The following is a 14,928-nucleotide window of genomic DNA, read 5'->3' as shown; positions in this document are numbered from 1 at the left end:
GGAGTAAAAAATTACAGTATAATGATAATTATAATTACAGTATAATTTTGGAAAATAGTAAATTTCAATTATCAAATAAACCCGTAATTTTTAAAGTAAATAACAATAAATTTACAATGATATGATTAAAGATGGTAAATAAAAAGATAAATTATTTAAAAAAAATTTTTTTCGACTTTCCAAATATAAAGCCCATTTTAAATCCGTTTTTTTTTCTTTTTTTTTTAAGGAAATAATTTGAATTGAAATAACTTTAATGTTGCATATTTTTAGTTTGAATAGAAGAAGAGGTCCATAGTCTTTAGAATAAAGAGTTCCACAGTCCGAAATTCAGACGGAAAATTCTCGCAACTTTAATTTAGGCTAATCAGTAAAACTTCTTAATTTTTTAAATCTTTTGACTTTTATGCAACACACTTATTCTATTCAAGAAGCTTTCTTAGTTCAAAAATTTTCTCTTCGAATCAGATTAATTTATTTTTAATCTAGTCATTTCAGCGAGGTAAAATTTTCCTAACAACTTACAATTTTTTCAAGTCATAATATTTCAGCACTAATTTGTAACTTTCCGCTAAGAAAATTGAAAATTTTCAGAAGTTGGGAAGTTATTGGTTTTACCCCGTTTTTCGAAAATCGAGTTTCCAATGGATGTTGACGTTTTGAGGTCCTAGGAAGCTTCCCTGAATGTTTCCGCGCGCGCGTGCGCATGTGTGTGTGTGTGTGTGTGTGTGTGTGTGTGTGTGTGCACGCAGAAAAAAATTTTGTTAACAAAATAACCTAAGATATGTTGTAGTAACAAATGAATTTGTTAACATAGGGATAACAAATTATACATAAAAATAACAAAATTTAGGTTATAACAAGTTATTGATATGTTATAACAACAAAACAGTTTTGTAACTAAAGCAAAATCTTTAAGTTGATTCGACAAATTACTTTAGTTGGTACAACAAATTTTTTTGTTAAAACAGCAAAATTATTTTACTAAAATAACAAAAAGAATTTGTTGGAGTAACAAAGACAATTTGTTGAAGTAAAATAAAGAGAATTTGTAATAATAACAATGAGAATTTGATGGAATAACAAATAAATTTTTTACAGTAAATTTTATAATACATTTAAAAATATGCTATTATCAGCTATAGCTGATTTGGAAAATATTTTGGCAACAAATTAGTTTTGTTATTGCAACAAAATCACTTTGTAACAGGAACAAAATTATTTTGTTGCAGCAACAAAGTCATTTTGTGACAGCAACAAAATGATTTTGTTAGAGCAACAAATTGATTTTGTGATTTAACAAACTGGTTTGTTAGTACAAATTGAAACATTTTATTAATGCAACTAATGGATTTGTTGCTATAACTACACTCATTTGTTACCACAACATATTTTTCAGTTATCCCGTCTTTTTTTATTTCAACAAAATCGTTTTTATGCGCGCGCGCGTGTGTGTGTGTGTGTGTGTGTGTGTGTGTGTGTGTGTGTGTGTGTGTGTGTGTGTGTGTGTGTGTGTGTGTGTGTGGCTGTATGTAAACTGCTTATAACTTTTGAACGACTTGACCGATTGAAATCAAACTACTCGTGTTTTGAAGAGTTCCATCAAACTTAGATTTCCTGTTATTTTGAACCGATTCGGACCGGTAGATTTTGAGAAAGCTCTAAAAAAATGTGAAAAGAATTTTTTTTCAAATGTGGTTTTTTTTGGAATATCTTTTAAACGGATTTACCGATCAATTTCAAAACTAATCAGCTCTTAACTTCAAAAAACCACGTCGATCGCTTCCAATCCGTTCAAAATCGGTTGATTTATTCGTGAGTTTTCGTTGTCAAAATAAAACCAAAAAAAAGTATTTTTTCGAAATTACTCCGAAATTCCTCGTTTGATCGATTAAAACTTGAAAATTCTCTGAGGCTTACAAAAACTGTGTCGAATGCCGCCAACCGCGTGAAAATCAGTTCATTCATTCAAAAATTATTTCGGTTTGAAAATTCAAAAAATAGTGTTTTATTAAACTTCTATCAGACTTTTGAGCTCGAAAAGCTCAAAATCATAGAACAGCTATATCTTTGAGCTTGGAGAGCTCAAAATGATACAAAAATTATATTTTTGAGATCAAAGTTCTCAAAAACGTAATGAGTGCAATTTTAAGCGCTTAAGAATGGAATCAGCGGGAAGTTGCAGGGATGGTCTTTAGGGTTAACTGTTTTCCTAATTTTTTTAGTTCATTCAAGTCAATTTTAATTTCAAAAATTACATTCCTTTATCATTCGTTGCAATGACGTTTTCTACGTCTTTATATATTTTTTTACATATTTCTACCTTGATTACAAATGGTAACTAATTTGGCTCTGTCGGTCAATTTAACTTCTACTTTTAATTTGCCCTATCCGATTGAATACTTTCGAATCCGTTTCAAAAAACGTATTGAATCGGATGGAATCGCATTGAGCTCCAATCCGTTTCCGTTTGTTGAGATGCTTTTTGTAAACGTATAATAAAAAAAAAATTATTAAAAAAATGAATATTATCTCACTTGAATGCGTATTTGGTTGAGTAGTAAGAGGTATAGCTAAACGGGCATTAACTGCGAGTAAATGATCTCTTCGTTGCAGAAGACTGTTAACATGTTCTTCCAGTCGTAAATTTTCAGCTCTGAGTTGATGCAAACACGAAAGAAGTGAGGCAACTGAAATAAGATTTTTTAATTTTAATACGAATTACAACTGAAAAAGTGTTAATCATGAAAAATAGTGTAGGGGAGAAGGGGGTCAATTGAACCAAAAAAAGTTTAGTAATTTTTTACTATTCGAATTAAAACTAAATAATAATTTTTTTTTTCTTGGAATGGTAGTTTATTAAGTCTACTATCATTATCAATACATAAATTAGTCAATGAACAACGTGAATTTTTAAAAATTATTAATTTATCCAAACGCGTCGAATGGTTCAATTGACCCCCGCTCGGCGGCAATTGAACCACTGCTTGGGGTCAATTGAACCAATAATATTTAAAACTCAAACCCGAATTTTTAATAAATAATATATTAATTTTTACTTGCTAATATTACTGTTGCACATTTTGAATTCATAGATATTATATTAAATACATTAAAAATCAATTTAAAAATAATTTTCATTATAAATTCAGTTCATCAAATTGTTAGGTTATTTCCCTGAGTATTTCCCTGAGTATTATATATATTTCCCTGAGTATTTTTCACATAGAGTCAAGATGCACGCGCATGTCCCATGCTTCTCCTCCGTATGGTTCAATCATCCCCGGGACTGCTGGTTCAATTGACCTCATATAATTTTTAAATAATTAATAGTAAATAATAAATAATAAACTATTATATCACTATAAACAAAGTTGAGGATTATAAAGTATTAGTATATACAACTACTACAATTCGAACTTTATTAATTAATTCAATAATTGAAATATTATTTAACAATTTATCACCAGCCGAAAACAAAATTTACAATGATTTCAAATTTTGATCATATCTGAGTTTAACATATTAGAATCTAATTCTAAGAGCATGAAGCGTTTTTTCAATTTTTTTGATTTTTTAAGTCGAGTGGTTCAATTGCCCGTGGTTCAATTGACCCCCTTCTCCCCTAAAATATTATATCACGACCTATACTCTGATTCTACTAAAATATATAGGATAGCACTTTTAAGTAACTTATATTTTGTGATATGACATATCTGTATAACCAACAATGGCAATAATTAAGTTATTTCTCCAGATGTTGAATTTTTAAAATCTGAAATGTATCAAATAATATACAAAACTAGCTGACCCGGCAAACGTTGTTTTGCCATGTGAATAATTTCTAGAGAATTTCTAGTGTAGAAAAAAAATTACTAACTTATTGGAAGTGTATAAGGATGTGAAATATGAGTGAAAAAGGCCTGGAGCGCTTTGAACGATGAGGGAATATTGTTTAAAAATAACAAAACACCAAACATTAATTGTTTTAATTTATTAAAAGTAATAATTATTTATAAAATTAATTAATTACATAATATTAATCTCTTAATGCTGCAGCGTGAACAATATTTTTTGTTAGCCCGTCTTTAGCTAATACAAACAAACTTGATGGTGTGATTGTCGTTGTTCTAATCTCATGACTTCATTGCGTTCAGCTTGTGTATCGTCTGATTGTTCTTGACGCAATTGCGCCATTCTCACACGCGCTCCAGTATTTTCTTCCTGAACTTGTTCTTCGGTTCTTTGGGCTCTTCTATTTCGAATGCTTCTAGATTTATTTGTATCACGGCTCAAATTGGCCCCTTTGCGTTTTGTTGGCATTGTTCACTGTACAATACAAAACACACATGAATAGAACTGATTGAATTATTTAATTATTATATTAATCATTTATTTTATCTTTGATTACATTAAATATACATGTAAAAATTAGATAGTTTCACGAAAGCGAAAAATTTTATGTTTCTTAATTATATCGAAAATACATATTGTTAGAAATAGTGAAAAAAAAATTCTGTCGAAGTTAGAGCTCTTATAAGTAAACACAAAAAAAAAATTTCCCAATTGTAATAAAAATCTAACTTTCACCGAATTCGTTTTTCACCATTCCCAACAATATTTTCGTTATTAATAAGAAAGAATAATTTTTGATTTTATAATAAACGTAAAAAATAATTTATACTTACAACTCAATAGCCGTTGTTTGCGGGAACTCGTGACACGTGTTGAGTATTTTAGAGGTTATGTAAGTCACTTAATTAACTGATCGTGCGATTTACACTCAAAATTAATAATTTTATTAGTTATTAATAATTAATTATATTCAATAATATTAGTTATTAATAAATAAATAATAAAGTTACTCGAGAATATATTTGATATGAGAGTTACACTGAGATAGTAAAAATGTTTAACTACTACGCTTGAAGCATAAACACTAATAATAGCCGAAAACTGTAGAGGTAACATCCCTACTCCGTGCTGTTTACAGGGTGAGAAGTGACAGCGGTAGACACATGGAGGGGATAACTTACCAAGTGATAATAATTGATGTTATCGAGCGGGATAGAAAATCATAAAATTATGAAAATGACTATTAAAAAGCAAGGGTTGGTGATAAAAAAGTGCAAATTTAGAGTTGTATGTATTTTTTGATGCCACATAATAAAAAAATAAAAAAAATAAAATTTTTATCAAAAAAATAAAAAAAAAATTTTTGGGGTGAACAACCCTTATTACTTAGAGGTTAGAAAAATAGATAGTAGCCGATTCTCAGGCTTACTAAATATGCATAAAAAATTTCATGAGAATCGGTCAAGCCGTTTCGGAGGAGTATGGAAACGAACATTGTGACACGAGAATTTTATATATTAGAAGATAAAGCGACAAATTGGCCAATTACGGTATAGCTTTTTTCTATTGGTAAGTGGCAATTACAAGACACCACCTCGTGGTCGAAAACAGCACTACTCAAACCAGGTCATGTATTCTTATGGCGGTGACGTACTTGCCGTCTGGCGTTTAAATATTCAACTACTCAAACCAGGTTTTGGTAATAGGCCTTTTTACACGGTGCCATTTACCAATAACTCGCTTCTCTCGTAACATAGCCCTGCTTTTCAGCGAATTCTGAAAAAAAAATCTATTTCATAATTGACTATAGTTCAGTGCTTAGTAGTATAAATAGTTATTTTCCATATTTTCGTTATTATTGTTTTTAGTCTGAGTTTCTAAACATACGTTTTCATTAAACATCGATGTTTTGAGACTTGAGGCAGCTATTCCGAGTATTGCTAAGAAAGCTGAAGGATGTAAATTTAAACTGAATCAGACGAGTACCCATGTAGGAAAGTATGGTGGGCCCAGGCCTGGCCCAACTATGCAGAACTCTGGGCCAGGCTTGTAAGCCAGAGTTAGCCCAGTCTGGGTTTAAGTCTGGAATGATAACACTGGCCCAAGCCTGGTTACCACGACTGACCCATGCCTGGTTACCAGGACTGGGCCATAGTTAATTTTCAAGTCTGGCCCATGCCATTTGATAAAATTGATAAAAAAAAAAAAGAATTATATTTCGAGTCTCGTTCTTCGAGATTACATTGTAGTACCACTACTTCCACTAGTTTAAGCCACAAAGTTCAGAGTAAAATTCAAACTTGCCGCGGGTAAGCCTCCCACACACTCTGGTGTATACCTTCTTCATTACGTTTTTTGTCCTAGCCAAGCACATTCAGAGAAAATTATTTTTTAATAAATTATAATTTTATCTTGAGTAACAAATTAAAGAATCTTATTAAAAAAACATTGTCCTTAATTTTTTAATATTTCCATCAATATGGGAAAAAGTAAAAAAGCGCAGCAGAGAACGAGATGACAACGAAATCATCGAGAAAAGAATTTGCAGGTTAGAACGCGTGCTTGGAGATTTCATTAAGACAACACAAAAACATTTTGAAAAAACTGGTAAGTTTATATGATCATACACAGGCTTATTACAAGTAAATTGTTTTCTTTTTATGTATACAAGTATATGCATGTGTCCAGCAAGAATGTATATACATACTGTGACATGGGAAAAATTCCCCATGTCAAAAGACTAGTTTGTCTATTTGTTTTATTTTAATTTTCTTTATCATTATTAATTATTTTGGCTTAGCTGAAGGAATGCGGAGATTCGACGCGACTGAGTCGCCCCAAGCAGCCTCCTGATCAGAGTGTGAAGCTCGAGGTAAGGCTTATACCCGAAACCGCGCTGAATTTGAAAAGTATGCATGAATGAGTCTGACTATTGTAGAGATTATGTGAGAGTGAAAGCGAAATTAAGTTTAAGCGATCAGACGAACCCGCGAATTTACACAGAGCCATCAACGACCAGCGTGACATCTGGAAGAGGACCACGGCGAGAGCGAAGCAAAATTTGAAACCGACGAATGACGACGGCGTTTGAGCAACTTGAAGTCGAGCGAGGCACCATCTGGATGCCGTAAGCCGAACCGAGTGACATATCGACCAATCATCGATCGCAATGGAGTACTGGACGCACCCCGTAATACAACGGCTAGAAAAAGCCGTGAGCTGATTGGATGCGAGTTTTTTTGAACTAACGGAAAACTAGAGAACACATGTTGCCGAGGAGGCAGCCATAATAAATTGATTCTGATCTGGACGCCGTGCTTGTTAGTCGCACAAATTCCGCTATAAGCATTAAAAAATTTTACAACGCAATTAACCACCATTACTGAGTTAAATATTGCACATTGTTAAGATTTATTTTACGATTGTACCTTGTCGAAGCTATTGTTCACGACCACTGTGTGGATTATTGCCGAGTGGCGATTAATTAGTATTATTACGTGCACGTGGAAGACGCCATCGCCGAGACATCGACGCTATTCCGCCGGCTATCCCGCCAACTTCGTTCAGAGTCAGCTACCTGGACGAGTACCGACCCGAGGGGTTCACTGCTGCCGCAGGGTGAGTCTGATCGCTAATTTAGCCCCAGGGTGTCCTCACCGCGACATCGCGATCAATTTTAGTAAATTTCACGTTTGATTTTTGGTGTAAATTTTTTTTGTATTAATATTTTTTTTTACGAAAGTAATTATTGAATTCCTTTCGGATTATCGAGACGTGTGTGACGACACTCAGAGGCACGGTACCATCGGGGTAAGCCAATTTAGGTGGTGCTCTCCGGCCCTGTCGACGCCAGTGCCGGTGAAAAGACCATTATAATACATATATATATACATGGACACTTACACAAGTATACGTGAACATTTGTTCGTGGGCATCAGTGTTTTTTCAACAGGTATAAAACACTGATGTGCTTTTCTGGGCTAGTAATTTTTGCACGAAGGAGGCAATAAATTCTAGTGCCATTGATAACCATCGTGAAATGTTTCAGGTGGTGGTCAGACAACCTCAATATCTAAAGAAAACATACCTCCAAATAACCATGAAAAAACCGATACTACTGAATCGGCAAAAGAATCTGAACAAGTTACTAATACAGAAACTGATTCTCCGGAAGAAGCTGTCGAGACGGAGGCTCCATCAGACCCGACATTAACGTCATCAGCTGAGACTGATCTCAGCAAAGAGAAAGTTTTAGATAAAGACGTTGAAACAGTTCTAGGTGCGGACCCAACTGCAGGGAATAAAAAAGATCTGGATTTACATCCGAGTCTAGTAGCTAGATAGCCTACCTGGCTATCTGAAGGTCTTCCAAAAGAAAGCAAAGAGTCAGTACTAGACAAATATTCTCGTAAAGGGAATATTAATTTAGAAGCTCCAGAGCTAAACGAAGAAGTACTGGTCACATTAAATGAATCTGGCGTAAAAAGAGATAAGCTTTTTACAGCAGAACAAAACTTAGTAGGTTCTGCAATATCGGCTGTAGGAGATTCTATTTCCCTGATCTTAAAAGACGACGAAGAGCCAGTAGATCGTCTTGTACTCTTAGAAAGACTCGCAGACACAGGAAAATTGCTTGCTCAATTACATTTTCAAATATCATCCGCCAGAAAATCGTTTATCTCGCCGGTTCTTTCAAAGCCAATGAAAGAACTGCTTCAAAAAACGAAACCAGGTGTGTTTCTTTATAACGAAAAATTGACAGAAAAAATTAAGGCGGTTAAGTCTATCGAGAAGATCAGGAAGGAAATGAAGAACACTCCTCCTACGTCCACGACTACTTCATTCAATAAATTTACAAAAACAAACCAAAAGCCTGTCACCTCGCGATCTTTAAACTGGAAGAGCCCACATGCAAATGAGGGGAATTCGTATGTGGGCCCAAGAACTTCACACCAGAAGTTCTCCAAGTCGAATCTCCAGAGCAGCAGATCAACATACAGCAATACATCCAACCAGACCAAGACCAACCGAACAACTTATCAAGACAGGAAAAAATAGAGGTAAGAACAATAACAGGTCATCTTAGTAATTTTCTCCATGAATGGGAAAAAATAACTACCGACAAATTTATTTTAAGTTGTGTTAAAGGTTATGAAATATCTTTTGCTATTCAACCTCCTCAGGCATTAAGCTGGACCAGTGAAATAAATTTTTCTGTCTCAGAAAAAATGTCAATTTAGATTGAAATTGATAAATTAATAGCAATGGGTGCTATTGTTGCTTGTGAGCCAGTAGAGGGCCAATTTTTATCCCCTTTTTTCCTAGTTCCTAAACCAAATGGATCTAAAAGGTTTATTTTAAACCTAAAAACTTTAAATCAATTTATTAAAACTTCGCACTTTAAACTCGAAGACCTGAGGTCAGCTATAAAATTAATTTTTAAAAATTATTTTTTATGCACTTTAGATCTTAAAGATGCCTATTTTTTAATACCGGTGAGACCCTCGAGTAGAAAATTTTTGCGATTTATTTTCAAAGGCTGTCTATATGAATTCACATGCATTCCTTTTGGGCTCTGTACAGCTCCCCATGTTTTTACGAAAATATTAAAACCGGTCCTTAATTGGCTAAGACAGAGAGGTAGAATATCAACAGCTTACTTAGACGATATCTTATGCATTGGAAATTCTTTCCAAAGCTGCCTAGAAAATACTCAGGATACCAGAAGGCTCCTTAGCAAGTTAGGTTTCATTATTAATGAGGAAAAGAGTTCAAATAAGCCTGAACATTCTTGTAAGTACTTAGGGTTTATAATAAACTCAACTGACATGTCGTTATCGTTAACTTCAGAAAAGAAAATCAAAATAATTCAAGTACTACGAGAGTTCTTAGCCAAAAATATCTGTCAGATTCGAGAAATGGCCGCTCTCATCGGTGCTTTAATCGCGGCATGCCCGGGTGTTCTATATGGTATGATGTATACAAAAATCTTGGAAAGAGAAAAATTAAAGGCCTTGATTTTGAGTGATCAAAATTTTGATGAACCGATGCCAATAAATAATATCTCTAAAAGAGAGTTAACCTGGTGGGTAAATAAATTACCAGAAGCTAATTGTCCTATTAGACTTTTTCGATTCACCAAAGAAATTTTTTCGGATGCATCACTGATAGGTTGGGGGGCACATTGTAATGGAGAAAATACTCAGGGGTTTTGGACAGGCGCAGAAAGATCTTTGCACATTAACCACCTGGAGTTAATTGCTGCCTTTTTAGCCTTGAAGAGTTTTGCTCGAGAATCAAAAAATTGTGAAATTTTATTAAGAATCGATAACACCACGGCAATCGCATATATCAATCGCATGGGGGGGCGTACAGTATCCTGATCTTAATAGACTCTCGAGAAATATATGGCAATGGTGCGAAGAAAGAGGAATTTTTGTCTTTGCGTCGTATATCCCGTCAAAGAAAAATACGGATGCCGACCGAGAGTCAAGAAAAGCGAATATTGACATAGAGTGGGAACTAGGCGAAAAATTCTTCTCAAAGATTGTCAGTAGATGGCAAGAACCTGAGATCGATCTTTTTGCCACTCGGATCAACGCGAAAGTAACAAAATTCTGTTCTTGGAAGAGAGACCCAGATGCCTGGTGCATAGACGCGTTCAGGGCATACTGGGGAAACCTATTATTTTACGCTTTTACACCCTTCTCAATCCTTATCAGAGTTCTCCAAAAGATCATATTGGATAAAGCGGAAGGAATATTAATTGTTCCCAACTGGCCCACTCAACCCTGGTTTCCAGTGTTCAAATCTCTATTAATAGATGAGCCATTAATTTTTTATCCAGCACCTAATTTACTTCTGTCACCTTGCAGGTCGCTACAACATCCACTGAGCCGTCATCTTTCCCTAGTTGCCGGGAGGCTGTCCGGCAGGCATATCAACGGAAACAATTGCCAGAAGAAGCCTTTGAGATTTTTATCGCCTCGCTGACTAATTCTACAATTAAACAATACAACTCAGCGTTAAAAAACTGGTGGATATATTGCAATAATAATCAGTTAGATCCACTTGCAGCGAATGTCAACACATTGTTGAAATATCTATCCGATCGCTTCCATCAAGGTGCTTCCTACGGCACCCTCAACTCCGAACGATCCGCTATAAATTTAATAAGCACAATTGATCTAGGTAATGACGAAGTTGTTTGCAGATTTTTTAAGGGAATCGTTAAAATGAGACCAACAAAACCCAAGTATGACACTATTTGGAGCACAGATAAATTATTAGAATGGGCCGAGAAGCTAGAACCACTCGAATCATTGAACTTGAAGGATACGACTTTTAAACTAGTTTCCTTATTAGCTCTGGCAACAGCGCAGAGGGTACAAACACTATCTCTTATTAAAATAAGCGGTATCATGATTTCAAAAGGTAGTATTACGATAACAATTACTGATCAGATTAAGACTTCACGTGTAGGTGCCACTCAACCCTCCTTCATTCTTCCTTTTTTCACTAACAGAAAAACGGCTTGTGTGGCAAGAGTGCTCCTTAATTATATAGAAAAGACTAAGGAAATTCGAAAAGATATAAATAATCTCTTCATAACTTTCAAAAAACCGATTCATAGTGCTACTTCTCAATCTATCAGCAGATGGTTGAAACAATGCTTATATTCTGCCGGAATCGACAGTTCACGGCACACAGCACAAGACATGCTGCAACTTCAGCAGCGGACTTAAAGGGGATCGATTTAGGCATTATAAAAAGCACAGCAGGTTGGTCTAATCATTCTAAATAGGGCTTCACACGAGAGCGAGATTTTTCTCGTCTCGTCTCGTTCCCGTCTCGGAAAAGCGAGACGAGACGAGACGAGACGTTTTTGAAAATATTCTCGGCGATACCGAAACCACATATAGCGCAACCCGAGAGTCTCGTTCTTGGTCTCGTAAATTTTTTTTTATGAAGTTTTTATTAGAAAAATTAGAAAAGATCTACATAGAGAACAATAAATTTTACAAACTATAAAATCTGGTGACCATCTGTGAAAAAGTTTTTTGTAACTTTAAAAAAAAAAACTCAAAGTTGAAACTCTAATTTTTGAAGTATACGTATTAATATTTATATTCTATATCGTAGTTTGTCAATACAAAACATCATGGTATCCTTAGCCGAGTATGATTTTGCACGCCTCATAGCGCGAAGCGCGTGAGGTTGTGCTTTATACTCGACTCGTCAAGTTCAAGCAATTTTGTGATCTTTAAATGCCTCTATCACAACCATATTACAATTATACAATGATATAAGTAGATGTACACCAAAAAAACACTTAAATTAAACCATCTTTTACTTTCTAAAATCATTTCATGTTGCTATTTTGAAAAAAAAAAAACGTTTTGAAAAAAATTTTACGTAGACGTCCGGATGTCACCCCATTTTGGATGTACCAACGATTACTCCTGAACAAATTGATATTTCAAGACCGGACCTTTTTTATTAGTTTAAAAATTCGATGAACTGGGTCCGTATTTAATATCAGTGCCCTAGTTTACGTATTTTTTTTTAAATTGAATTTTTATTAAATTCACTACGATACAACCGAACAAAGCCAAATGAACTTTTCTTATTTGTCACGAGAAAACTATGGCGCCACTTGATCAAGCTAGATTTTTTTAGACTGCGTGCGCATATGACAAGAAAAAAGGGCGCCGATATTTAAAAAAAAGAAATAAAAAATTGTAAGAAATGACTTAATTATAATTTTTTTTCTTTAATCAATTACACAATTAATTTATTTCTTAAAAAATGAATGAGCGTTATGAGGCGTGCACTTTTGGATTTTCCAAACTTTTTTCATATTTTTACTTCAACTTGTTCTCTTCTAATAGTTACTTATCAGTATCACTTATCATAACTACTTATTTTTGCAGATTTTTACATTTTAGATTTGAATGATTCCTTTTAAAAGATCAATTGGTTCACTTATACTATCGCTTGTGTATGTGTCTACAAGCTAGAGTTAGATGTGTGTACTATTGAAGGGTTTTTTTTTTTGGCTCGAAATTTTCTACCTGGAAGATCCTCTTATTTACTACAGACATACAGTAAACTTTTCATATATTTGACTTGTCCTTTTTCAACACCTATATAAAACAATTAAATATAAAGAGTTTCCATTATAATCGCCAATGTGTTTTGTCGATATAATATTTCAAAAGAATATTAATTATTATGTTTGTTACAAATTTGCGATAATTAACGTTATTTTTCAAGAAAAAATAGAATTTACAAGTATAAAAAATAATCTCATTATAAATTCAGTACTTAGCGGACAACTTTTATTGTCACTAAATCCCGTTTTGAAAATTTAGTCTCTATTTGGACATCTGGAGGAATTTTTTGTTTTTTCCTGTATTTTTTGTAGTAAAAATATGAACAATTATTGTATAAATCTGTGGGAGTATATATAATAGAATTGGTCGAACACTCAAGTATTTAGTAAGAAACTTAATATAAACTTCTTAATGTTTAGAACTAAGCGAGACGAGACGAGACAACTAGTAACGAGACGAGACCGAGACTCGAACGAGACTTAATTTTTTCGGAATTGACGAGACCGAGACGAGATTTTTGATACTCTCACCTACTCTCGTCTCGTGTGAAGCCCTAATTCTAAAGTATTTGCCAGCTTCTACAGAAGACCAGTAGATACGGACAAAAGTTCCTTTGTCACCTCGGTATTGGGAGAAACCGTAGGCTAAAATATACTTGCATTAGTAAAAAAAAAAAAAAAAAAAAAAATAACACGATTAAAATTTATAATAATAATGAATAAATAAATAAAATTATTAAATAAATCATAACAGTCAAGATCTCTAAACATCTACAATGTAATCTCGAAGAACGAGACTCGAAATATAATTGAAAATCAAACGAACCTACCTGTAAGTGATGTTCGATTACAATTATATGAGAGTCTCGTTCGAGATGATTACATCTCTCCCATCCCTCTAAGAGTGATCCCAACCCCAAGTAATTTAGAAGCAAAATTTTTTTTTTTTTTTTGCTGTTATTTTTTAGTTTTGAATTAAGAAGTTAGCTTTAAACTAAATGAAGAAGGTATACACTAGAGTGCGCGGGAGGCTTACCCGCGGCAAGTTTGAATTTTACTCTGAACTTTGTGGCTTGAACTAGTGGAAGTAGCGGTACTACAATGTAATCATCTCGAACGAGACTCTCATATAATTGTAATCGAACATTACTTACAGGTAAGTTCGTTTGATTTTCAATTTTTTAAGTGTCATTTTTTAATTTGAATTTCGATGTAGAGCTAACGCAAGTTTAGATGGCTTGACTCTTTATTTTAACGTAACTTTCGCTAATTATAGAAATAAAGTGAAAATCGCATTCGTTCAAACCGAGACTCTAACCCGAGACGCGCGCTTGCCAGACCGATAAGTAACCCCTACACCGTACGACCGATAAGTAGATGCATATCGCATCATTCTTATAAGCTAAATCTATATGGTGACGGTTTATTATTTATATAATTTATGTTATTTAATATTGTGTTTGAATAAAAATTAACTATTTTTTACAAATGTTTATAAATTTAAAAAATGCAAAAGTTCTTATATTACTTTATACATCGACTGGTAGACTTTGTACATCGTTCTGTATATTTTTAATATTTTATTATAAATTTTAATGTTTAAATGTATAAATTTTAATTTTTTTAAGATCACATAAATTTTGACAATATGCAATTGTTTTAGTTAAGTAATAAATTTTCAATTTTAGTATTTTCTAACAAATATTCGTTAAACAATAAATATTTACTGTTTAAGATTCTAGTATTTAATGATTAATTAAGTTTGAATTTCCCATTGAATGGCCGAGACTAGGTTACCCAATTCTGGCTCAAGTCTGGGTTGCCATTCAACGGCCATGGCTAGGCTTCCCAGTCTTGGCTATCGCTTGGGTAATCATTGAGTCGGTCAAGGCTAGATTTATCAGTCCTGGTCCAAGTCTGGATCGCTATTGAATGGTCGTGGCTGGGGGACCCAGTTC

General features: G+C 33.8%; 1 protein-coding gene across 4 annotated transcripts in view; it reads right to left on the bottom strand.

The window, feature by feature from the left end:
* Positions 1 to 14,928, bottom strand: part of LOC123262012 (protein AF-10-like) — a 69,122-nt gene that overhangs the window by 27,604 nt on the left and 26,590 nt on the right. For all 4 annotated transcript variants that reach the window (XM_044723981.1, XM_044723979.1, XM_044723983.1 and 1 more), the window contains exon 11: positions 2,538 to 2,690. In XM_044723981.1, coding sequence (XP_044579916.1) covers positions 2,538 to 2,690 — 153 coding nt within the window. The remainder of the gene's footprint in view (positions 1 to 2,537; positions 2,691 to 14,928) is intronic.

The sequence above is a fragment of the Cotesia glomerata genome, linkage group LG3, assembly GCF_020080835.1.
Source record: "Cotesia glomerata isolate CgM1 linkage group LG3, MPM_Cglom_v2.3, whole genome shotgun sequence".
Taxonomy (NCBI): Eukaryota; Metazoa; Arthropoda; class Insecta; order Hymenoptera; family Braconidae; genus Cotesia; species Cotesia glomerata.
This window is presented reverse-complemented; position numbering and strand designations above follow the sequence as displayed.